At 43.3% G+C, this 27,917-nt stretch overlaps 1 protein-coding gene across 1 annotated transcript; it reads right to left on the reverse strand.

The window, feature by feature from the left end:
• Window positions 1-27,899, reverse strand: LOC124100985 (phosphatidylinositol 4,5-bisphosphate 3-kinase catalytic subunit delta isoform-like). Its single transcript, XM_046456652.1, is given in 10 exon segments — window positions 1-300; window positions 916-1,048; window positions 1,394-1,539; window positions 1,711-1,834; window positions 2,393-2,560; window positions 3,032-3,110; window positions 3,271-3,383; window positions 3,482-3,539; window positions 27,336-27,442; window positions 27,817-27,899. Coding segments are annotated over 10 exon segments (1,149 nt in total). The 3' UTR covers window positions 1-162.
• Window positions 27,900-27,917: the final 18 nt, after the last annotated feature.

The following is a 27,917-nucleotide window of genomic DNA, read 5'->3' on the forward strand; positions in this document are numbered from 1 at the left end:
TTTAAACATTTCCTGTCTGTCTAAATAACTAGTGTAAACAAAAGGCAATTGTGTTGTTCTTTACCATGAGGTGCAGTTCAGGTGTGAGGCCCCATCTAGGACAACCAAGGGTAGCTGTCCTCAGAACAGGTTTGCCAGCCTGTGGTGGCTCAGAGGTGGCCACTATTGCCGGTTGTCTTTGGTCAGGTTGTGGGCCAGCCAGTTCACTTTGGTCTTCCAGCTCTCCCTCAGGGCTTCATTGAACTTAAGCTGGAAGTGCTTCAGCCCCTCCTCCTCCGTCTTCCCCAGTGCCAGAGTGTCCTGGGACAGAATCATCACAACTGCGTCAACATTCAGGGGTCCTGACCCTGCTGCATCTGCAATCCCTTCTGCCTCCCTGTACTCCTGCCCCCTCAGGTTGTTGACATTCCTTCCTAAAAGAACTGCAAGCAGATGGTCAGGTGGCCTCACCTTAGCTGAGAGAAGGGCAGGAGAAGATTTAGGGAATGCACCCCCTCCCACTCTGCCTCTCACCAACTGAAAAGACAGGAATGGAAAGTGTCTTGCAAACCTACAAGACACTATATCTCATGCATTAAAGACACTGAGGACACATGGGATGACCAAACAAGATCACAGTTCACCTTCAACTGGGCAGGACTAGGCCCAGGGAGCACACCATTCTGGCCACTTCCCACCATACTGCACTGCTGGGCCTGGGACGGCATGAGGGCCCCCATCTGTGAGGTGAATCTCCTAGGTCCCTGAGCTGTTCAGGCAAGATGCACTCTGACCAAGATGAGCTCTGCCAAGCTCATTTTTTATACTATACATAGGGGAGGCAGGCTCCTCCACAGCTGTAGAGGTTCAGGCAGGCCTTGGGAAGTTTGTGGTGGACCCTGTCCTCCAGTCTGGTGTGGCCCTGTGCTGGCATACCTTCAAGTACTGGATGTCTTTGGAGGAGCTGAGCTCAGGCAGGCCTGCTGCCCGCATCAGACCAAAGAGTTGGAGGAAGAGGAGCCCATGGCGCCGCAGAATGCAGTAGGCCTGTTCACAGTAGCCTCAAAACCTGCAGAGGTGGAGGACATAGATAAAGCCCTGGGTCCTCCCTGCCACCCCAGCCCCAAACAAGCAAGGGTTCTGCATGCAGCCAGCACCTGCTCCTGAGTGTCAGCCCCTGGTTGGGTTATGGGTGTACCCAGATCCTCTAACCAATGCCCCTGCCTGGGCCTGCCTCCTACACCTCCCATGGACCTCCTGTTTGCACTGCCCAACAGGGTACTCTGGGATTGGGGTGCACCTGCAGAGAAGGCAGCACCCCCAGGATGGAGGCAGGAGTTAGTCTGAGGGCTATGTCCCCATCCCTGCCCCTGGCTGGACACTGTCCCCTCACCGGGGCCCTGGGCAACCTCACCTTTCAAACTTCTCATTATTACTAGTCTTGCCCTGCTGAATCACGTGGACAAAGTCATGGGTGAGGATGAATGGGACTCGCTCACGGTTGATTCCAAACTTGGTCTTGAAATTCCCCAGAAAGTGGCCAAAGTCAATATGAAATAGCTGAGGGGAATGAAGGGCAGCTACTGAACAGGCTTCACAAAGAGAGATTCTGTTTAGAGGAAGTCAGCAGGACTTGGGGCACTCTTCTGGGAGCTGTGGGCAGGGCAGAGAGGCCCCTGGGCCAGGCATGTAGGACAAGCTCACTGGGCAGCTGAACACAGTGCCCCTTACCTGCCCATTCTCACGGATCATGATGTTGTCACTGTGCCGGTCACCGATGCCCAGCACATATGTGGCCACACAGTAGCCTGCACAAGAGAGGGTGAAGTCTTCAATGGCTCGATCCAGGGCTTCTCTGGGTGGGGAAGATTGAAAACCAGGGCTCCTTATATTTTCCCTCCTCTTGAATCTGGCCATGTGTTAATCAACAAGGAGGGCATTATTCTGGAGCATAGGTCACCATGCCCACCTTGAAATTGCCCGCTTCTTCCACACAATACCATGCAGAGAAGCCAAGGTCTATGTGTTAGATGAAGAGAGGCTGCATAAAGAGGCACAACTGACAGCCAAGTCCCTAGGTGTGTGACTGAGCCCTTGGTAGATGCTCTGGGCTCAGGCAATATCACAGATGCTAGCCATAGCACCAGCTATTTCAAACCACAGCAGAAACACTCAGCAGAACCCACTCAAGCTACATATTTGTGACTAAACACGGTGGTGGTTTTAACGCCCAAAGAGTTGAGTAGCATAACACAGTCATGAAAAATGGACACACGGAACAGTGACCTTCTCTGTCCTGCCCCAAATCAGATGTGGGCCAGTGCTCAGCTGAGCCAAGCAGCCATGGAAACTGTCACAGGCCTTCCCTCACCTTTCACTCTATCAAGCCTCTCCCAGGAATAAGAAAGCCTACCCAGGGTTCTTGGACTTGAGCCAGTTGAGCAGGGCATCCTTGTTGAAGGCAGCTATGGCAGCCAGGTTGCTCTGGTTCAGCTGGATGTTGGCAATGGTGTCCGAGTGCTGCACCACCTCAATGAGGCCCATGCAGTCACCAGTGGGAAGGCAGCCATAGGGGGTCATCCTAGCACATGAGAGGAGGCACAGGCAGACACTGTGGTTAAGGACATTCTCTGGGGCTACTGGAACCCCCAAGAAATTGAGGCGCCCAACAAAACCAGAGGGGACACTGCTCAAGTTCCTGAGGATGCGAGAGGGGGTGTGGTGCCCTGGGGAAGGTGCCTCAGAGACACACAACTGGCACCCAAGTTGCAGAGCACACCTTGGCAGGGCTCATGTTTGCTCTGAAGAGAATGAGTCAGCGGGCTTGGAAGAAGGTGGCACAGCTCCCCAAGGGATAGGAAGCCAGGAAATAGGAGCTAAGCACCAGGAATGGCCTTATCCAAACCCCTCCAGCTGCCCTACCCCTCTTTTAAGAAGAGCCCCTCTCACAGCCAACATGGAGGTGTCAGTTTAGACCAGGAACTCCTCCAGAGGCTCAGGCTCTGAGGCCTGTTACAGATCCAAACAAACAGGTGATGGACAGAGGCCCCACCTTAGGTCCAGGCCCTCCTGCTTCCACAGGGCGTCCATGAGCTGGATCATCTGCAGAGTCAGCATGTCCTGGTGGAGATCTGGAAGGGCAGGAGTTTCTATTGGGTTATACACCCATGCAAGGCTCAGAGTATCTGAGCTCTGTCTTCTCAGGGAACTCCCTGGGGCTCTACAATAGAGCAGTATGGGCCTAGGTGAGAAGGCCAAGGCCTCAGCATGTCCGTGCCCAGCATGGCTCACCATCCTCAATCTTAAAGATGATGCCAACACTGTCAGCACTGCCTGCCTCCTTACTGCTGTACATGATCCACAGGGGTTTCATCTTGGAGTCCATGAAGGTGCACCTTTCCACACTGCAGGCAGAGGGCAGTGTTGGCCTGGGCAGTTGGGGGCTTAGGGTGGGGGAGGGGGCTTAGGGCCTGGCTCCACACGGGGCTAGGATGGGGCTCACCGGACTTCTGCAAGCATCCTGCTGGGGTCCAATGGAGACTGCAAGTGTGAAAGGGACTCTAGGTTGGTAGGGAGGCCCCTCTAACCTGGGTGTCCTGAGGAGCTCCCCAGCACACCCAGGGAAGAGGGCCACTCCCCCCTCCAGAGTGGAGGCCCCTCTAACCTGGGTGTCAGAGGAGCTCCCCAGCGCACCCAGGGCAGAGGGACACTCCCCTCTCCAGGGGGGAGTCCCCTCTAACCTGGGTGTAGGGGGGGAGCTCCCCAGCACACACGGCAGAGGGGCTCCTGCCTCCAGGGGGGAGGGCCCTCTAACCTGGGTGTCTGTGCGAGCTCCCTACCGCACCCAGGGCAGAGGGACACTACCCCATCCAGAGAGGAGGCCCCTCTTACATGGGTGTCGGGGGGAGCTCCCTGGTGCACCCATCGTAGAGGGCACTCACCTCTCCATAGTGGAGGCCCCTCGGACCTGGGTTTTGGTGGGGGGGCGAGCTCCACCACCCCCCGCACCCAGGGGAGAGGGCACTTCTCCCTGTGGGGGGAGGCCCCTCAAACCTGGATGTGTGGGGGGAAGAAGAGCTCACCCCTACCCTCGCACCAAGGGGAGAGGGCACTCCCCCCTCCAGGGGAGGCCCCTTGGACCTGGGTTTCCGGGTAGGGGGCAGCTTCCACCCCCACCCTGCATCCAGTGGAGAGGGCATTCCCCTCTCCAGGGGCGAGGCCCCATTACCTAGGTGTCAGGGGAGCTCCCCAGCATCCCTGGGCAGAGCCACAGATCAGTCAGGGAAAGGTGGAAAGACCCTGAATTGGTTTCCAAAGAGCATGATGACACCAGGCAAGTAAGAAGCCCTCTCAGGAACAGGATCTCCCAAAACCTCAGAGGGAAAGAAGGTGGGTACATCAGCAGCAGTAAGGAGTGTCTGGTAAGGGAAGGAGGCCTCCCCAAGCAGAGCGGCTATTACCCTGGGGTCTTCAGATTCATCCCCCAGGAGCTACACTTCTCATGTGATTGTGCTGATGATTCCAAGCTCAGGGAACAGGAAAACCCTAAGAGCTCTGAAATTTAGAAGCAGTTCAGGCAAAGCAGTGGATTCCACTCAGGTTGATCCTGAGTTCTTCCAGCTACAAAACCATGATGTAGCTTTGGACTAGGGGGACTGCAATGCAGGGCCCCTTATTAAAACACCTGCCACCTAGAATGAGGCTATCAGGGCTCTGAAAACCACCTGGGAACTCACAGGTGCAAATGATGGTGGAGGGGGGCCACACAGGTTCTCACTACCTTGGGACAGAAGATTGTGGCCCCTCCTCGAAACACAGCTATCAGCAGAGCTCCACCCCACACACCATGTGGAGTGTGGTGCTGGCCAACTTGGAAAAATATCATAATTATCATGTGAAGTTACAGAAGTTACACACAATGTCTGCATGCTGTAGGCTTTTATTTAGGTAAAGCACTAGAAAATACAAAATAATGTATGGCAACAGAGAAGGGACCAGTTGTTGCTTTGGGGTGGGTGGCAGGGGAGTGGGGGGTTAGCAAGGCATTAGGAAAGGTCTGGAGAAATGTTTGGAATAATAAGAGAGGGGTTCACTATGATTGTGGCAAAATAAATCTGGGTATATACATATATCAAATTTACCAAACTGCACACTCCTAAATATGTGAGGTCTATTATACGTCAACGATATTTCAACAAACACATCTTTAGAAACTAAAGGGGGAAGAAAAGTTTCCTGCCCTCTGGAACCTGTGTCTGTCCAGCAGAGTGGATTCCTCACATCCATGGACTCTGCAGCCCACATAGGGCCAAAAGCCTCACCTTTAGATGTTTCCTCCGGGGCCACCTCCAACTGTTGGGAGGAGCTGGAGATCTGCCCCAGTGTCTGTCTCAGGACTTCAGAACAAGGCTGAGGAGGGGCCTCCCTCTCAGCTCAGGGCCCGTCCCACAGGCCCGGCCTGAGTTGCCAAGATTCTGGATACCAAGCATGAAGGGCGCAGCTTCCCAGCAAGGAGCCTCAGCCTGCAGCACTGCCTGCAGGAGGAACAGGAAAGCCCAGTGGGCATTGGAGGCTCGGACCAGCAACAACCCAGCGCCTTCCCTTCCCTCCCGCGGGAGCAGAGAAACAGGGGCCAGGATGGCTCCCAGCGCCCTGCAGGCTCTTTTGTGCTGTGGCTACTATGGCTCCCTTGAAACTCCCTGCTGCCACGCCCAGCCTGCCATCCTCAGGCCCAGGGACAGCGCAGTACCTGAGAGGACAGCCCGTCGTGGTTGACTGCCTTCCAGGACCTAATTCCTCCGCGGCGCCCTGGAACCTAGGTGTCAGGGTGGGGGGGGAGCTCCCACCCTCCCATCCCGCACCTAGGGGAGAGGGCACTCCCCCCTCTAGGGGGGAGGCCCCTCTGACCTGGGTGTGTGGGTGGGTGGGAGCTCCATCTCCGCACCTAGGGGAGAGGGCATTCCCCCCTCAGGGGGATGCCCCACTAACCTGGGTGTGTGTGGAGGGGCTCCCCCTCCACACCCTGGGAAGAGGGCTCTCTGGACTCCAGGGGGGGAGGCCCCTCTAACCTGGGTGTGTGGGGGGGATTTCCCCCCTCCGCACCCAGGGGAGAGGGCATTCCACCCTCCAGAGGCTAGGCCCCTCTAACCTGGGCGTGGGGGAGGGAGATCCACCCCTCCGCACCCAGGGGAGAGGGCACTCCCCCCTCCAGATTCGAGGCCCCTCTAACCTGGGTGTTTGGGGGGGAGATCCCCACCTCCACATCCAGGGGAGAGGGCACTCTCCCCTCCAGGGGCAAGGCCCATCTAACCTGGGTGTGGGGGAGAGATCCCCCCTCTGCACCCAGGATAGAGGGCACTCCCCCCTCCAGGGGCAAGGCCCCTCTAACCTGGGTGTCCAGGGGAGCTCCCCAGCGCACCCAGCATGGAGAGCACTGCCCCCTCCAAGGATGCGGCCTCTCTAACCTGGGTGTCAGGAAGAGCTCTCCAGCATACCAAAGGGTGAGGGGCACACCCACCTCCAGTGGAGAGGACCCTCTAACCTGGGTGCCGGGGGAGTTCCCCAGTGCACCGAGAGCAGAGGGGCACTCCCCACTCTAACCCTAACCTTTACCCTCTGGGGGGAGGCCCCTGGAACCTGGGTGTCAGAGTTGGGGGGTGAGCTCCCCCCCCACCCTGCACCCAGGGGAGAGGGCACTACCTCCTCCGCGGGGGAGGCTTCACCAACCTGGGTGTAGGGGTGGGGGGGAGCTCCTGCCCCCACTGTGCACCTAGGGGAGAGGGCACTCCCCTCTAGGGGGGGAGGGCCCCTCGGACCTGGGTGTGAGGGGAGTGGGAGCTCCACCTCAGCACCCAGGAGAGAGGTCATTCCCTCCTGGGCGGAGGCCCCTCTAACCTCGGTTTGGGGGGGGAGCTCCCCCCACACCCAGGGGAGAGGGCTCTCCGGACTCAAGGGGTGAGGCCCCTCTAACCTGGGTGTGTGGGGGTGAGCTTTCCCCCTCTGCACCCAGGGGAGAGGGCTCTCCCCCCTCCAGGGGGTAGGCTCCTCTAACCTGGGTATGGGGGGTGAGCTCCCCCCCTCCACACCCAGTGGAGAGGGCACGCCCCCTTCCAGATTCGAGGCCCCTCTAACCTGGGTGTTGGGGGGAGATCCCCACCTCCACACCCAGGGGAGAGGGCACTCCCCCCTGTGGGGGAGGCCCCTCCAAGCTGGGTGTCCAGGTTGATGGTAGCTCCCGCCACCCACCCAGCACCTAGGGTAGAGGGCACTTCCCCTTCCGGGAGGGAGGCCCCTCTGACCTGGGTGTCCTGGGGGTGGGAGCTTCACCTCCACACCCAAGTAGAGGGCATTCCCGCCTCCGGAGGGGATGCCCCACTAACCTGGGTGTGTGAGTGGGAGCTCCCCCTCTGCACCCACTGGAGAGGGCTGTCCTGACTCCAAGGGGAAGGCCCCTCTAACCTGGGTGTTGGGGGGGGAGCTAACCCCCCTCTGCACCCAGGGTACAGGGCTCTCCCCCCTCCAGGGGGGAGGCCCCTCTAACCTTGGTTTTGGGGGGATCTCATCCCTCCGCACCCAGGGGAGAGGGCACTCCCCCCTCCAGGGGCAAGGGCCCTCTAACCTGAATGTGTGTGTGTGTGGGGGAGATCCCCTCTCCGCACCCAGGATAGATGACACTCCCTCTTCCAGGGGTGAGGCCCCTCCAACCTGGGTGTCGGGGGAGCTCCCCAGGGCATCCAGTGCAGAGGGGCACTGCCCCCTCCAGGGGGGAGGCCCCTCTAACCTGAGTGATGGGGGGAGCTCCCCAGCACACCCAGCGAAGAGGGGTACTCCCTTCTCCAGGGGGGAGGCCCCTCTAACCTGGGTGTTGGGGGGAGCTCCCCAGTGCACCCAGGGCAGAGGGGCACTCCCCCCTCCAGGGAAGTGGCGTCTCTAACCTGGGTGTCAGGGGGAGCTCCCCAGCACACCCAGGGTATTTCCAAACTCATGAGAGCACTATTACCTTGATATTAAAGAGGCAATAGCAAAATGGAAATTATAGAGCTCTCTCTCCTGATCAAGTGAGACTTATTCCAGATACACAACATGGCTTAATATTTGGTAATCATTCAATGTAATATAATTCAATGTTTTATATATTTATATATATTTTAGTTTCAAATAAAAGAGAAAAACTTTTTTTGTTTTTTTATTTTTTTTATTATTAGTTGTTCAAAACATTACAAAGCTCTTGACATATCATATTTCATAAATTTGATTCAAGCATCAACAAATTTCTACAAACCATGATTTCTACAAACATAACTGAATCAGGTGGACATATACAATTAAAATATATCAATTTTTAAGATTTTTTTGTAGATGGACACAATGCCTTTATTTTATTTATTTACTTATGTGATGCTAAGCATCAAACCCAGTGCCTCACACGTGCAGGTGAGCACTGTACCACTGAACCTCAGCCTTTAAATAGATCAATTTTAGGCAAGGAAATAGAAGATGCCATCCAAAGCCTATCAACCAAGAAAAGCCCAAAAGCAGATAGATTCTCATCTGAGTTCCACCAGACCTTGCAAAAAGAACTAATACCAATATTCCTCAAATTATTCTATGAAATAGAAAAGGAGGGAACCCTTCTGAACTCATTCTATGAGGCTGTTATCACTCTGACACCAATTGCAGACAAAGACACATCAAGGAAAAAACTTAAGACCAATACCCCTGATGAACATAGACACAAAAATTCTCAATAAATTCCTGACAAATTGTATACAAAAAACACACCAAAATACAGTGCACCATGACCACGTGGGGTTCATCCCAGGGATGAAAGTTTGGTTCAACATATGGAAATCAATAAATCTAATACATCACATCAATAGACTTAAAGACAAGAATCATACAATTTTCTCTATAGATGCTGAAAAATATAGAATCATTTCATTTTCAAAACAATAGAAAAACTAGGAATACTAGGATCATACTTCAACATTGTAAAAGCTGTCTACACTAAGCCCAATGCCAGCATCACTATAAATGGAGAAAATTGGAAGCATTCCTCTAAAAACTGTAACTAGTCAGGAATGCCCTCTTTCACCACTTCTATTCAACATAATCATTGAAATTGTAGCCAGAGAAATCAGGTAAGCAAAAGAAATTAAATGGACACACATAGGAAAATAAGAATTCAAACTATCACTATTTGCTGATGACATTCATAAGACCGAAAAAAATTCCACCAGAAAACTTCTAGAACTAATAAATGAATTCAACAAAGTATCAGGATACAAAATCAACACCCATAAATCAAATGCATTCCTATATATCAGCGATGAATCCACTAAAAAAGAAATTATGTAAACGATTCCATTCACAATAGCCTCAAAAATTAAATATCTGGAAAAAATCTATCAAAAAAGGTAGAAAAGCTCTACAATAAAAAGTACAGAACCTAAATAAAGATATTGAAGAAAACCTCTGAAGATGGAAAGATGCTCCTCAATAGGCAGAATTAATATTGTTTAAATGGCCATACTACCAAAAACATCATAGAGAAATAATGCAATTTCTATTAAAATCCTTATGACAGTCTTCATAGAAATAGAAAAGGCAATTATGATATATTTTTTGGTAAAATAAGAGACCCAGAATAGTAAAAGCAATCTTTAGCGAGAAGACTGAAACAGGAGGCATCATAATACCAGACCTTAAACTATACTACAGAGCTATAGTAACAAAAATGGCATGGTATTGGCACCAAAATAGACATGTAGATCAATGGTATAGAATAGAGGACACAGAGACAAACCCACATAATTTAAATATGGTTATCTCATACTAGACAAAACATTCACTGGAAAAAAAGATAGCCTATTCTTTCAACAGATGGTGCTGGCAAAACTGGAAATCCACATGTAGCCAAATGAAATTAAACCTCCATCTCTCACCCTGCACAAAAACGAAATCAAAGAGGATCAAAGTTTTAGGCACTAGAACAGAGACCCTGCACCTAATAGAAAAAAAAATAAGCCCAAATCTTCACCACTTCAGCCTAGGATCTGACTCCCTTAACAAGACTCATAAAGTGTAAGAAGTAAAATCAAGAATAAATAAATGGGATGGATTGCAATTAAAAAGCTTCTTCTCAGCAAAGGAAACAGTAAAGAGAGGAGAGCACCTGCAGACTGGGAGAAAATCTTTACCACATGCACCTCTGATAAAGCCCTCATCTCTAAGATACATTAAGAACTCAATAAACTTAGAACCATAAAAACAAATAAACCAACGAATAAATGGGCTAAGGAACTGAACAGATACTTCATAGAAAAAGAAATACAATTGATCAACAAATACATGAAAAAGTGTTTCAACACCTCTAGCAATTCGAGAAATACAAATGAAAACTACTCTAAGATTTCCTCTCACTCCTGTCAGAATTGAAATCATCAAGAATACAGGCAACAATTAATGTTTGTGAGGATGTGGTGAAAAAGCCACACTCATACATTGCTGGAGAAACTGAAAATTGGTGCAACCACTATGTAAAGCAATATGGAGAGTCCTCAGAAAACTGGGAATGGAAACAGCATTTGACCCAGCCATCCCACTCCTTAGTTTATATCTAAAGAACTTAAAATCAGCATACTATAGTTCCTGAATAGATGAATGGATAAATAAAATGTAATATATATATATATATATATATATATATATATATATATATATATATATATATATATGTGTGTGTGTGTGTGTGTGTGTGTGTGTGTGTGTGTGTTTCAATGGAATATTACTTAGGTTTAAAGAAGAGTGAGATTATGGCATTTAGTAGTAATGACTGGAGTTGGAGAATATCATGCTAAGCGAAATAAGACAAACCCACATAACAAAAGGCTGAATGTTTTCTCTAATATGTGGATGTTATTTCACAATAAGGTGGTGGCACTAGGGAAGAATTGTATTACCTTAGATTAGATAGAGGGAAGTGATGGGAGAGGAGGGGAGGGGAGGGCATGTGAGGCTAGGAAAGATAGTAGAATGAAACAGACATTATTACTGTGATTACATGACCAATATAACTCTGCAACATGTATACTCAGAAAAGTGAGAAATTATATCACATCTCTGTATGACATAGCAAAGTACATAACTGCATTCTAATGTCACATATAATTAAAATAAATAAAAAACTCATTAAAATTGAAATAGATAAATGTAAGTCAAATAGTAAAAAAAACTCAACTGAAAAATGATAATACATCGAAAATCACATGAATGGACTCATAAGAGTTTACAGTAACAAAAGACAGAATAGCTTGAATGATAAAATGTATATAAATAGCGAATTATAATTCACAGAATGGAAAAAAATGAGTATAAACTGATATATTAACTGCTATAGGAGAGTTCTTCCTTACAGAATTCACATTAATGAATGAAATAAGGCAATTCTTTAAAAAATCACCATTACAATACTGTAATAATTGTTGCAGGAAATGACCACAATGGTTACTAAAAATAGTGGACAAAAGGTTAAGGAAAAGAGCGGCCCGCTGGCGTGGTAGACAAGTCACTCCAATTGGAGGAGGGGTGGAGCAGAGCCGCCTCCCCGCTGCCCGTGCCTGCAAGGTAGGCAGACCTGCCACCAACAGGCAGAACAGGCCCAGCGGCCCACTGGCATGGTAGACACGTCACCACAATTGGAGGAGGGGCAGAGCAGAGCTGCCACCCCACCACCCGCGCCTGCAAGGTAGGCAGACATGCAACCTGGAGAACAGGCCCAGTGGCCCACCAGTGTGGTAGACAGATTACCCCTATTGGAGGAGGGGCCTAGCCGTTGCCCGCAAGGTAGGCAGACCACGCAACCTGGAGAAGGGGCCCAGCGGTCTGCCGGCGTGATAGACAGATCACCCCAACTGGAGGAGGAGCACAGCCGCTGCCCGCCCCTGCAAGGGAGACTTTGCAACTATACAAGAGCAATATAAATATATAGGGGGAAAATTCAATAAAAAACAGTTGCACCAAGCAGAAAGAAACGCGAAAAGTATGAAAAGACAAGGAAAGAAAGGACCACAAGCAATGCAGGTCAACTCAACTTTAGAAGAGGTAATAGTTGCAGCAGATGGAATTTCAGATAAAGAATTCAGGATTTACATGCTTCAGATGATCTGGAGTCTCAAGGAAGACATTAGACAGCAAAATCAGACAATGAAAGATCACTTCAACAATGAATTACATAAACAAATCCAAGAAGCAAAGGATCAACTATACAGGGAGATAGAGGTTATAAAAAAACAAACAAACAAACAGAAATCCTAGAAATGCAGGAAGCAATAAACCAACTTAAAAACTCAATTGAGAATACTACCAGCAGAGTAGAACACTTAGAAGATAGAACATCAGACAATGAAGACAAAGTATTTCAACCTGAAAAAAACATAGACAGCTCAGCGAGACTCTTAAGAAACCATGAGCAGAACATCCAAGAAATATGGGATAACATAAAGATACCAAACTTAATAGTCATTGGGATACAGGAAGGTATAGAGGTCGAAACCAAAGGAATGAGCAAAATGTTCAATGAAATAATACGAGAAAACTTCCCAGACTTGAAGAATGAGACAGAATCCCAAATCCTAGAAACCTACAGGACACCGAACATGCAAAATCATAAGAGATCCACACCTAGACACATTATAATGAAGATGCCCAACATACAGAATAAGGAGAGAATTTTAAAAGCTTCAAGAGAAAGGAAGCAGATTACATTTAGGGGTAAACCAATCAGGATAACAGCTGATCTTTCTTTTTTTTAAATTTTTTATTGTTGATTGTTCAAAATATTACATAGTTCTTGATATATCATATTTCACACTTTGATTCAAGTGGGTTATGAACTCCCATTTTTACCCCATATACAGATTGGAGAATCACATCAGTTACACATCCATTGATTTACATGTTGCCATACTAGTGTCTGTTGTGTTCTGCTGCCTTTCCTATCCTCTACTATCCTCCCCCCCTCCCCTTCCCTCCCCTTGTCTCTCTCTACCCCCGCTACTGTCATTCATTTCTCCCCCTTGTATTATTTTTCCCTTTCCCCTCACTTCCTCTTATATGTACTTTTGTATCACCCTGAGGGTCTCCTTCCATTTCCATGCAATTTCCCTTCTCTCTCCCTTTCCCTCCCACCTCTCATCCCTGTTTAATGTTAATCTTCTTCTCATGCTCTTCATCCCTAATCTGTTCTTAGTTACTCTCCTTATATCAAAGAGGACATTTGACATTTGTTTTTTAGGGATTGGCTAGCTTCACTTAGCATAATCTGCTCTAATGCCATCCATTTCCCTGCAAATTCTATGATTTTGTCATATTTTAATGCAGAGTAATACTCCATTGTATAAATGCCACATTTTTTATACATTCATCTATTGAAGGGCATCTAGGTTGGTTCCACAGTCTTGCTATTGTGAATTGTGCTGCTATGAACATCGATGTAGCAGTGTCCCTGTAGCATGCTCTTTTTAGGTCTTTAGGGAATAGAATGAGAAGGGGAATAGCTGGGTCAAATGGTGGCTCCATTCCCAGCTTTCCATGAAATCTCCATACTGCTTTCCAAATTGGCTGCACCAATTTGCAGTCCCACGAGCAATGTAAAAGTGTACATTTTCCCCACATCCTCTCCAGCACTTGTTGTTGTTTGACTTCATAATGGCTGCCAATCTTACTGGAGTGAGATGGTTTCTTAGGGTGGTTTTGATTTGCATTTCTCTGACTGCTAGAGATGGTGAGTATTTTTTCATGTACTTGTTGATTGACTGTATGTCCTCCTCTGAGCATCCCTTTATGTTCAAAACTCCAGAAAAACTAGGGATAACAGGATCATACCTCAATATTGTAAAAGCAATCTATGCTTAGCCTCAGGCTAGCATCATACTGAATGGAGAAAAATTGAAGGCATTCCCTCTAAAATCTGGAACAAGACAGGGATGCCCTCTCTCTCCACTTCTGTTCAAAATAGTTCTCGAAACACTGGCCAGAGCAATTAGACAGACGAAAGAAATTAAAGGCATCAAAATAGGAAAAGAAGAACTTAAATTATCACTATTTGCAGGTGACATGATTCTATACCTAGCAGACCCAAAAGGCTCTACAAAGAAACTATTAGAGCTAATAAATGAATTCAGCAAAGTGGCAGGATATAAAATCAACACACATAAATCAAAGGCATTCCTGTATATCAGCGACAAATCCTCTGAAATGGAAATGAGGACAACCACTCCATTCACAATATCTTAAAAAAAATACTTGGGAATCAACCTAACAAAAGAGGTGAAAGACTTATACAATGAAAACTACAGAACCCTAAAGAGAGAAATAGAATAAGATCTTAGAAGATGGAAAAAATATACCCTGTTCATGGATAGGCAGAACTAACATCATCAAAATGGCGATATTATCAAAAGTTCTCTATAGGTTTAATGCAATGCCAATCAAAATCCCAACGGAATTTCTTGTAGAAATAGAGAAAGCAATAATGAAATTCATATGGAAAAATAAAAGACCCAGAATAGCAAAAACAATGCTAAGCAGGAAGTGTGAATCAGGCGGTATAGCGATACCAGACTTCAAACTATACTACAGAGCAATAGTAACAAAAACAGCATGGTACTGGTACCAAAACAGGCGAGTGGACCAATGGTACAGAATAGAGGACACAGAAACCAATCCACAAAACTACAACTACCTTATATTTGATAAAGGGGCTAAAAGCATGCAATGAAGGAAGGATAGCATCTTCAACAAATGGTGCTGGGAAAACTGGAAATCCATATGCAACAAAATGAAACTGAATCCCTTTCTCTTGCCATGCACAAAAGTTAATTCAAAATGGATCAAGGAGCTTGATATCAAATCAGAGACACGCCGTCTAATAGAAGAAAAAGTTGGCTACGATCTACATACGGTGGGGTCGGGCTCCAAATTCCTCAATAGGACACCCATAGCACAAAACTTAATAACTGGAATCAATAAATGGGACTTACTCAAACTAAATTTTTTTTTTCTCAGCAAAAGAAACAATAAGAGAGGTAAATAGGGAGCCTACATCCTGGGAACAAATCCCTACTCCTCACAATACAGATAGAGCCCTAATATCCAGAGTATACAAAAAACTCAAAAAAATTAGACAATAAGATAACAAACAACCCAATCAACAAATGGGCCAACCGCTGATCATTCAACACGGACTCTGAAAGCTAGAAGATCCTGGAACAACATATTTCAAATGCTGAAAGAAAATGGGTTCCAACCAAGAATTGTGTTTCCAGCAAAATTAAGCTTCATGATGGAAGATGATATTAAAACCTTCCATGATAAACAAAAGCTAAAAGAATTTGCAGCTAGAAAACCATCTCTTCAAAACATCCTCGGCAAAACATTACAGGAAGAGGAAATGGAAAATAGCAATGAAAACCAACAGTGGGAGGTAGGACAGTAAAGGGGAAAAATAATCAAAGAGGAAAAACAAACCATGTTAAGTAACAGAAATAAACAAATACGGCTGGAAGAACAATCCTTATCTCAATAATAACCCTAAATGTCAATGGCTTAAACTCACCAATTAAGAGACACAGGCTAGTAGAGTGGATCAAAAAAAAAAAAAAAAGATCCAACAATATGCTGCCTACAGGAGACACATTTGATAGGAAAAGACATACATAGACTGAAGGTGAAAGGTTGGGAAAAATCATATCACACATATCGACTTCGGAAACAAGCAGGAGTGTCCATACTCATATCAAATAAAATAGATTTCAAGCCAAAGTTAATCAAAAGGGATAAAGAGGGACACTACATACCGCTCAAGGGAACCATACACCAAAAGACATAACAATCATAAATATATATGCTCCAAACAATGGTGCAGCTATGTTCATCAAACAAAGTCTTCTCAAGTTCCAGAGTCTAATAGACCACCATACAATAATTATGGGAGACTTCAACACACCTCTCTCACCACTGGACAGATCTTCCAAACAAAAGTTGAATAAAGAAACTATAGAACTCAATAATATAATTAATAACCTAGACTTAATTGACATATATAGAATATACCACCCAACAACAATCGGTTACACTTTTTTCTCAGTAGCACATGGATCCTTCTCAAAAATAGATCATATATTATGTCACAGGGCAACTCTTAGACATTATAAAGGAGTAGAGATAATACCATGCATCTTATCTGATCATAATGGAATGAAACTGGAAATCAACAACAAAAGATGGAAAGAAAAATCATGCATCACTTGGAGAATGAATAATAGGATACTGAATGATCAATGGGTTATAGAAGACATCAGGAGGAAATTAAAAAATTCTTAGAGATAAATGAAAACACAGACACAACGTATCGGAATCTACGGGACACAATGAAAGCAGTACTAAAAGGAAAATTCATTGCCTGGAGTTCATTCCTTAAAAAAAGGAAAAACCAACAAATAAATGATCTCACACTTCATCTCAAAATCCTAGAAAAAGAAGAGCAAAACGACAGCAAAAGAAGTAGAAGGCAAGAAATAATTAAGATCAGAGCTGAAATTAATGAAATTGAAACAAAAGAAACAATTTAAAAAATTGACAAAACTAAAAGTAGGTTCTTTGAAAAAATAAATAAAATCGACAGACCCTTAGCCATGCTAACGAAGAGAAAAAGAGAGAGAACTCAAATTACTAGCATACGGGATGAAAAAGCAGTATCACAACAGACACTTCAGAAATACAGAAGATAATTAGAAATTATTTTGAATCCTTATACTCCAATAAAATAGAAGATAGTGAAGGCATCGATAAATTTCTTAAGTCATATTATCTACCCAGATTGAGTCAGGACGATATAGACAACCTAAACAGACCAATATCAATTGAGGAAAAAGAAGAAGCCATCAAAAGACTACCAATTAAGAAAAGCCCAGGACTGGATGGGTATACAGCAGAGTTTTACAAAACCTTTAAAGAAGAACTAATACCAATATTTTTCAAGCTATTCCAGGAAACAGAAAAAGAGGGAGAACTTCCAACTTCATTCTACGAGGCCAACATCACCGTTATTCCTAAACCAGACAAAGATACTTCAAAGAAAGAAAACTACAGACCAATACCTCTAATGAATCTAGATGCAAAAATCCTCAATAAAATTCTGGCGAATTGGATACAAAAACATATAAAAAAAATTGTGCACCATGATCAAGTAGGATTCATCCCTGGGATGCAAGGCTGGTTCAATATACGGAAATCAATAAATGTTATTCACCACATCAGTAGACTTAAAGATAAGAACCATATGATCATCTCCATAGATGCAGAAAAAGCATTCGACAAAGTACAGCATCCCTTTATGTTCAAAACTCCAGAAAAACTAGGGATAACAGGAACATACCTCAATATTGTAAAAGCAATCTATGCTAAGCCTCAGGCTAGCATCATTCTGAATGGAGAAAAATTGAAGGCATTCCCTCTAAATTCTGGAACAAGACAGGGATGCCCTCTCTCACCACTTCTGTTCAACATAGTTCTCGAAACACTGGCCAGAGCAATTAGACAGATGAAAGAAATTAAAGGCATAAAAATAGGAAAAGAAAACTTAAATTATCACTATTTGCTGGTGACATGATTCTATACCTAGCAGACCCAAAAGGGTCTACAAAAAACTATTAGAGCTAATAAATGAATTCAGCAAAGTGGCAGGATATAAAATCAACACACATAAATCAAAGGCATTCCTGTATATCAGCAACAAATCCTCTGAAATGCAAATGAGGACAATCACTACATTCACAATACCCTCAAAAAAAAATACTTGGGAATCAACCTAACAAAAGAGGTGAAAGATTTATACAATGAAAACTACAGAACCCTAAAGAGAGAAATAGAAGAAGATCTTAGAAGATGGAAAAATATACCCTGTTCATGGATAGGCAGAACTAACATCATCAAAATGGCGATATTACCAAAAGTTCTCTATAGGTTTAATGCAATGCCAATCAAAATCCCAACGGCATTTCTTGTAGAAATAGATAAAGCAATCATGAAATTCATATGGAAAAATAAAAGACCCAGAATAGCAAAAACAATGCTAAGCAGGAAGTGTGAATCAGGCGGTATAGTGATACCAGACTTCAAACTATACTACAGAGCAATAGTAACAAAAACAGCATGGTACTGGTACCAAAACAGGAGGGTGGACCAATGGTACAGAATAGAGGACACAGAAACCAATCCACAAAATTACAACTATCTTATATTTGATAAAGGGGCTAAAAGCGTGCAATGGAGGAAGAATAGCATCTTCAACAAATGGTGCTGGGAAATCTGGAAATCCATATGCAACAAAATGAAACCGAATCCCTTTATCTCGCCATGCACAAAAGTTAACTCAAAATGGATCAAGGAGCTTGATATTAAATCAGAGACACGGCGTCTGATAGAAGAAAAAGTTGGCTATGATCTACAGTCGGTGGGGTCGGGCTCCAAATTCCTCAATAGGACACCCATAGCACAAAAGTTAATAACTAGAATCAACAAATGGGACTTACTCAAACTAAATTTTTTTTTTCTCAGCAAAAGAAACAATAAGAGAGGTAAATAGGGAGCCTACATCCTGGGAACAAATCTTTACTCCTCACACTTCAGATAGAGCCCTAATATCCAAAGTATACAAAGAACTCAAAAAATTAGACAATAAGATAATAAATAACCCAATCAACAATTGGGCCAAGGACCTGAACAGACACTTCACAGAGGAGGACATACAATCAATCAACAAGTACATGAAAAAATGCTCACCATCTCTAGCTGTCAGAGAAATGCAAATCAAAACCACCATAAGATACCATCTCACTCCAGTAAGATTGGCAGCCATTGTGAAGTCAAACAACAACAAGTGCTGGTGAGGATGTGGGGAAAAGTGTACACTTGTACATTGCTGGTGGGACTGCAAATTGGTGCAGCCAATTTGGAAAGCAGTATGGAGATTTCTTGGAAAGCTGGGAATGGAACCACAATTTGACCCAGCTATTCCCCTTCTCGGTCTATTCCCTAAAGACCTAAAAAGAGCATACTACAGGGACACTGCTACATCGATGTTCATAGCAGCACAATTCATAGCAGCACAATAGCAAGACTGTGGAACCAACCTAGATGCCCTTCAAAGATGAATGGATTAAAAAAAATGTGGCATTTATACACAATGGAGTATTACTCTGCATTAAAAATGACAAAATCATAGAATTTGCTGGGAAATGGTGGCATTAGAGCAGATTATGCTAAGTGAAGCTAGCCAATCCCTAAAAAACAAATGTCAAATGTCCTCTTTGATATAAGGAGAGTAACTAAGAACAGAGTAGGGACGAAGAGCATGAGAAGAAGATTAACATTAAACAGGGATGAGAGGTGGGAGGGAAAGGGAGAGAGAAGGGAAATTGCATGGAAATGGAAGGAGACCCTCAGGGTGATACAAAAGTACATACAAGAGGAAGTGAGGGGAAAGGGAAAAATAATACAAGGGGGAGAAATGAATGACAGTAGCGGGGGTAGAGAGAGACGAGGGGAGGGGAGGGGAGGGGAGGGAGGATAGTAGAGGATAGGAAAGGCAGCAGAACACAACAGACACTAGTATTGCAATATGTAAATCAATGGATGTGTAACCGATGTGATTCTGCAATCTGTATACAGGGTAAAAATGGGAGTTCATAACCCACTTGAATCAAAATGTGAAATATGATATATCAAGAACTATGTAATGTTTTGAACAACCAACAATAAAAATTACAAAAAAAAAGATTAAGGAAAACAAATATATTTGCATGGACTAAAATGAACATCAACCAAGAAAATTATTAATTAAAAAAAGAAAATTATTAACTTTAAAGTGGAGAATCAGAGGAATAACCAATAAACCAGGCATGGTGGTGCACACTTATAACTTGAGAGTTTGAATCAGGAGGATCACAAGTATGAGACCAGCTTCAGTAAATTAGTGAGAATCTCAGCAAGTAAGCAAGACCCAGCCTCAAATAATAAACAGGACTGAGGATGTACCTCAGTGGTAAAGTGCTCCTGATTTCAATCTCAGTACCCAAAAGAAAGAAATCACCAGTATATGACTTATCAACATTATATATCCTCTGATATAATTCATTGAGAAGGACACCATAATCACTATTATGTTATTTTCAGCAGAAACAAATATACTCAAAGTAGTCACAAAAATACCATTGAAATCAAAAATGAGTGACACAGTCCAAAATATCTGAGCAGGACTTTTTAATATAGCAAGGTCATAAAAGAAAAGGAAAGGAGCCGTGGTTGTGGCTCAGTTGTAGAATGCTTGACTAGTATGCATGAGGCACTGGGTTTGATCCCTAGCACCACATAAAAAATATAAACAAACAAAATAAGAATATTGTGTCCATCTTCAACTAAAAAATCTTTTAAAAAAAGGAAAGACTTTTAGTCCTTCAACTAAAAGACTTTCATTGTTTCAAATTTTCACAGATTGGAGGAGGCTACAGACACATGACTATTAAATGTCATGTGGAATTCTGAAACATAAATTGGACATTAGATAAAAAAAACAAGTGCAATAAAACAAATCATTAAGTTAAAATGATTGTAACAATATTAATTTCTTGATTTTTACCATTATTTGTTAATATTAGGGCAAGTTCAGTGCAAGATATATGAGAACCTTCTACTGGTTTTACAGTTTTGCTGTAAATCTAAAATTCACTCAAAATGAAAAATCAATTAAAGATATTAGTGATACATTAGAATTCCTTTTGACATGATTACAAATGCATGGGGTATGATTTGCTCCAGTTCTGTACTAAATTCTTACCCTCATCCTCTCCTCTTCCTGCTCCTTTTCCTTTAATGATTTTTCTGCTACTTACTTACATTTATTTTTCTTAATCACTGTCTTGTGGATACACATATGGATATACACTGTATTATTGTGGATATACACTGTACTATATTAATATTAGACTTTTGCATGAAAATGTAAGAACTTTCAAAATAAAAAAATATGTATTTTCCTATGGCATTGCTGTTTCACAAAGCTCTAATATGACAACCTTTAGTGATACACTAAGTAGAAAGTGATATGAATTTAAAGTCTTCAGATAAAAAAAGAAAGTCAGAAAATGGTCAAGTAGAGCTGTAATATATCTAGTATAAATAGGTAGATGCTTTAAAAACAAATGACAACTTAAAAATTAGTCAAACATTTTCAAATTCATTTTCTCCAATGAAAATCAGAGCAGATTCAGTTTGTGATAAATGTCTAATTACATCTACTTTCTATCTTATTTTTAAGCCTATAAAATAATCTCAAGTAATGTAGCATTAAGTAAATCACAGGGAAAATAGAACTTATAAAAAAGTATAAAGAATTTTTGTTTAAGATTTTTTTTACACCATAACTTTAATTAATTTATTTATATATGGCACTGAGTTTTGAACCCAGGGCCTCATGTATACTAGGCAAGCATTCTATCACTGAGCCGTAACCCCCAACCCATATTAGGAATTTTCTGATATGGAAAAGCACTCAAAAATTATTAATCATAACACATACTAAAATCAAAAGCAATAATTCAAATACTCTTAGCAATTTCAGAGGTCTGATTTTGTTCCCTCAAATGCTAAGTTTTCTGAGTCTTGACAGGTTTCTTATGTCCTTGTCTACATTAGTTACATGATTAAAGCAAAGGTAGAGAGTGGTGAGAGAATCTAACCTATACACCACTGAAGGAATTTCTCTCAGTTTATTATGCTGTAAATCAAGCAACTGCAGCTTCTTCATGTTATCAAGAGAGTCAGGCAGACTGGTAAGTTAATTTTCACTTAGAGACAGTATCATGAGATTTACTAGACAGCCCACTGCTGCTGGGAGGGACTGCAGTTTGTTACTGTATATGTAAAGTTCTGTTAATTGAGTCAAGTGTTTGATTGATGCTGGCAATATGTGCATAGACCTCTTGGATAAGTCCAAACACACTGAATTCTCTTCCAGGCATATATTGCTCTTTAGTCACTTCTGCATTACTGGATTTTTTTCCTAGTCCCATGTGCAGGACTTGGCCACTTGATCGTATTGTCAATTGAAAAAGCCATCCCTGGTTGGGCAACACTGGAGACTTTTTGTCTGTCTTTGTCATCTTTCCCTTTGGTTTTAGATTCTTTTTCATGGCTTTCTGTCCCCATATCTCCAAAGGCCTTTGCCACCTTTTCTCTTTCCTTGACTGAAGGTACTTTGGGCTCTTTCTTTTTAGAGTGTTTTATTTCCCTAAACTACTAACTCATGGTGACTTAAACTTGGAAAAAACCCACAAACTTTTACATTATTTGTTAGCAGTCAAATTCAAAGATGAACAGACACCTTACACAACACCTGTCTGTCACATGTTGGATCTAAAAGCACTATTACCATTTCTGACAACTCATTCCAACTGGTAAAATGGTGCTGGTTGATCAATGATATATTAGAATTTCTGAAATATAATAGAGAATATTTTTTATTGGTTGTTCAAAACATTACAAAGCTCATGACATATCATCTATCATACATTTGATTCAAGTGAGTTATGAACTCCCATTTTTACCCCAAATACAAATTGCAGAATCACATCAGTTACACATTCACAATTTTTACATAATGCCATATTAGTGACTGTTGTATTCTGCTGCCTTTCCTATCCCCTACTATCCCCCCTCCCCTCCCATCTTCCCTCTCTACCTCATCTGCTGTTGTTCAATTCTCTCCCTTGTTCCCCCCCTTTCCCCTCACAACATCTTATATGTAATTTTGTGTTACATTGAGGGTCTCCTACCATTTCCATATGTTTTCCCTTCTCTCTACCTTTCTCTCCCCCCACTCGTCTCTGTTTAATGTTAATCTTTTCCTCATGCTCTTCCTCCCTGTTCTGTTCTTAGTTGCTCTCTTTAAATCAAAGGAGACATTTGGGATTTGTTTTTTAAAGATTGGCTAGCTTCGCTTAGCATAATCTGTTCTAATGCCATCCATTTCCCTGCAAATTCTATGATTTTGTCATTTTTTAGTGCTGTGTAATACTCCATTGTGTATAGATGCCACATTTTTTTTATCCATTCATCTATTGAAGGGCATTTGGGTTGATTCCACAGTCTAGCTATTGTGAATTGTGCTTCTATGAACATCGATGTGGCAGTATCCCTGTAGTATGCTCTTTTAAGGTCTTCAGGGAATAGTCTGAGAAGGGCAATAGCTGGGTCAAATGGTGGTTCCATTCCCAGCTTTCCCAGGAATCTCCATATGGCTTTCCAAATTGGCCTCACCAATTTGCAGTCCCACCAGCAGTGTACAAGTGTACCCTTTTCCCCACATCCTCGCCAGCACTTGTTGTTGTTTGACTTCATAATGGCTGCCAATCTTACTGGAGTGGGATGGTATCTTAGGGTGGTTTTAATTTGCATTTCTCTGACTGCTAGAGATGGTGAGCATTTTTTCATGTACTTGTTGATTGATTGTATGTCCTCCTCCGAGAAGTGTCTGTTCAGGTCCTTGGCCCATTTGTTGATTGGGTTATTCGTTTTCTTATTGTTTAATTTTTTGAGTTCTTTGTATATTCTGGATATTAGGGCTGTTAAATTACCTTCTGTTAAAAGTTACATTAAGTAAATAGCCTCAGAAAAACAATCTTAAAGTGAAGGTTGCTGTGGAGAGCAGTGACAGAGAATGGGAGAGCTGTGTCTGAGACTGGGGTCTCTGATGACCTCATGGCTGTGGCATACCTGTTACCTGGGAATGTTTCTGTGAAAAGGTGCCAGAGTCCCAGTGGCTATACACTGCATGAGGAGACTCTGTCCTAGAGACTTACCAGCCTCAATCTTGATCTCAGACACACAGCTACTGGGAACAGAGGAACTCTCTTGCTAGAAAACCACAATTGTCCACCAGTCTGCTGCACCTGAACCTGTGCACCTAACAGTACCATCAGACAATGGACTTTCTTGAGAACTACACAAAGCTCCTAACATTGCACACTGCAATTGTGGAATGCAACTGTGAATAGTTGCATGATGTTGATAGCCATATAAATATATATGTGTACAAAGAAAGATGCTGATGAGGCATATATAAATAAAGATTGCTGGAAGATTTCTTTAGACCTGCTTCTCCATCAGAGAGCAGCATTCCACCTGACCCCAGCTTTATCTTCAAAAACATTAGTCTGTGTGTGAGTTTTTATTTTTCTTATCCTCCTTTTCCCCTTGCCGAAACCTGCTACTTTGGACAGAATGGTCACGGAATTTTGCCACCATCCTATTACTTGATACACTATTTACCGAACCCTTTATTATGTAAAATCCATTAAAAATTAATAGATCAGGCCATCCCTTCAAGAAATTTTAATCTAATAGAGGATTTGTAAATTAATATGCATATTAATTTTATATGGATATATATAAAAACAGCACTATGAGATATATATACATACACACACACACACACACATATATATATATTATATATATATATATATATATATATATATATATATATAACATTACTATGACAATGAAGCACAGAAGTATTTTTAGGTAACTAGATTTTTTATCTTGTAAAAGAAAAAAAAAAACATTTAAAAAATTTTAAAATGAACAGCATATATCCACAGCCTATATTCCTAACCAGCACCCTAAAATTGCTCTATCTGCAACTAAGTATAGCTTTAGAAAACAGGAAGGAGAGGTTCATTATTATACAAAATACTTGTATGAAGATGTGAATTTGGTGTTAACATACCTTATATACAAACAGAGATATAATAAATGGTGGTATAAAGATGAATTAAGAATTGTATGCAAAAATTAAGAGAAAATAGGAAGGGTTTCAAAGTTGGTAAAAGAATGGACCAGCAGTGTGACAAAAGAACAAAAGGAACAAAAAGATATGAATGGAAAATGTAAATAGTTCAGGTAAAAGAGTATTAAAGTATGCACTTTAATAAGCACTCTAATTGATTTTCATACAGGTATATTGGAGGGCTCACTCCTGACCAACCATGACAGAGCAATCTCCAAGGATGTCTGTATTTTAGGAAACAAGAGAAAGATCAATAACAGGAAAATTATAAAAAGTTCACTGGTGAAGAAAAGGTAAATAAAACTTTTGTGAAAGGCATCAGTCCTCCCTAAGCATTTTTAAATTTAAAATAAATTATTCTTATTTTTAACTCTTGTTAACTCTAACTGATAAAATCGCTTGGTTGGCATGCATCAAGACTCTGGGTTTGATCACAGGAATGGGGAAAAAATAATGTAGGCTATGGCCCCTCTCCCACACAAGACTGCAGGTTAGACTGTCAGAACAATCATGACAACTAACTAGGTAACATAGTATATTAATTCCTCTTAGGGTGAAACAAGCTACAGAACTATTGAGACAATCACTATCAGTGAAAACAGCTGAGAAGATCTTAGAATAACTGGTGCTTTATTCATGGGGTAGAGTTCAAACAAGGAGCGGTGGGTGGTACATCATGAAGGGGAACACTAAGAGACTACAGACCATATGAGGTCTGGGAAGGAACACCAAGGCACTACAGACCATATGAGGACATCTGTGGATATATGCTGTTCATTTTAAATTTAATTTTTTTTTCTTTTACAAGATAAAAAAACTAGTTATCTAAAAATACTTCTATGCTTCATTGTCATAGCACTGTTTTATATATATATATATCATAGTGCTGTTTATATATATATCCATATAAAATTAATATGCATATTAATTTACAAATACTCTATTAGATTACAAATTTCTTGATGGGAAGGCCTGCTCTATTAATTTTTAATGGATTTTGCATAATAAAGGATTCAGTAAATAGTGTAACCCTCACTGTGTTACCTTCTACCACTGTCTAGACAGCATCTACACAGACTGCATGTGGATGGGCAGCCACACAACATACAGCCATCCTTAATACTAGCAGTGAGGTCACAGGGGCAGTGTGCAGGATGACCCCCAGGTTTACAGTCTAGCATCTGACATGTACATAAAGAGCAAAGTTCTGTGTGGCTCTAGCCCCAACTTCTTTTTCTCTTTCACCTTCCCATGGATCAGAGCAGCAGGACTCCTGGCTACTGGAGTGAGGATTTGACCTCAATGCAGGAGCATCCTGCAAGACATCCCACAGGTTCTGGGGTGGGGTAGATGCAGACTGTTTTGGAATATTCTAGCACTCTGTCTTTCTCCATTATGAGTGCAGATCCTTTAGGAAACCACTGTTATCTCCAAAACAAAGTGGTCAAGTGATGTGCACAACAGCTGTCGGTTTCCATGATCCACAGAGAATGTCCCCAGCAGGAACATGTACATTTATGAAGCCTCAGTATAGGAACACAAGACCTGGGTGATATCAAAGGAAACTGATGGTCCTGAGAGGCCAGGGACCCCACAGCTCCCATGCCAAACACAACGCTAGAAGTGGGAAGAATCCCAAAGACAAGACCCATTTCCAGACTTCAAACACAAAACACTGTTCTGGTCCCAAAAAGAACACCAAATGTGACATGGCCTCATGCCTGGACCAGAGTGGGAAGTCCTCCCCTCCTGGTTTCCCAAGGGGGAGGGAACAGGAGCATTGTCCCTGAACTTCACATCCTAGTCCTGAGTACACTAGCACAAAGGACACAGACAATTCCAATGTATTTAAAAAGTAGTAAAAAGTCAGTTGATTATATACATATTAACCCCCTTCTAACCACTTATAAAAGCACTAGTTTGGAAAAAAAATGAAGACCTTCAAGAAAGAAAAAATGATTACCAATTTTTACTCTTTGTCAGCTAGTCTAGTCATTCCAACTTTTCTGGAGGTGCAAGAGGTGGGCAACTCACTGGATGGCAGGAGCCTGGAGTGATGCAGACCCTGAGCTGGCAGGAGGTGGCAGGGAGGATGAGCCAGCTCCTGGCTTTGGGGAAAAGAGATCCAGCAGGGGTGGGCAAATGGTGGGAGCCTACAGTCCCACACATTGGGCATGGGAGGATAATTAGCAATGGGAGTCCACAGACCTGCTGGTTGAAGATATTTTCTACATGGAGGACATACTGGCTGGGAGATGGGTAGCAGACATTCTGAGGTGGAGATGCAAGAGTCCAGATTGCACTCAGTAGCTGAGTGTGGAGTTTTCCCACTTCAGCTGCTGATGCTGGTTGGAGTTCTGACTGTCCCCAGGGCCAACCTCCTTCTCCTTGAAGCTCTCCCAATGGTCAGTAGTGATGTCTTCCTCCTCCTCCTCCTCTCAAAACTCACGCTGTTCTTCCTCTTCCTCCTCCTTACCACTGTGCTGGTCCTGGTAGGTCTGCAAAGAGAGGGATGTGCGAGTCCAGCTCATGGCCAAGTCATCCAGTGTCCACCTCCTAGGAGCAGCAGCAGAAGGGAGATGCTCCCCAGTGAGGGAGACTGCCCAGGATAGGGGCCTAGGCCTCACTGGGAGTGGCCTCTCCACGGACTCCAGGCATGCAGAGAGCTCCTGGATGGGGATGATCAGTTCCCTCCTTGGAGAATTGTCTCTGCATAGATTGGGAGGAGCACCAGCCTGAAGCCAGCTCATCTCTGCACTTACACTTACTAGGTTGTATGAACTTCAGTAAGGCCTCACTGAGCCTCAAATCACCACCCTGGATTTGAAGTTCCTAGCTCACCAAGTTGTGTGGTTATAAGGTGCAGGCACATGGACATGGAGGAGCCTGGCCTACAGTGCTCTGCAGCCTGGGGCCATGTCTGCTCCTACCTCCTTTTGGAGTTCATGGTGATGATCAAGGCAGAGTCATTGCCATCCATCTCATTCTCCTTCCCCGTGTCCTGGTCCCACATGATTCACTGATGTGCAGC

Source organism: Marmota monax, unplaced genomic scaffold (genome assembly GCF_021218885.2).
Source record: "Marmota monax isolate L192 unplaced genomic scaffold, Marmota_monax_Labrador192_F-V1.1 WCK01_AAM20220418_F8-fsc00807, whole genome shotgun sequence".
In the NCBI taxonomy this organism is placed as follows: Eukaryota; Metazoa; Chordata; class Mammalia; order Rodentia; family Sciuridae; genus Marmota; species Marmota monax.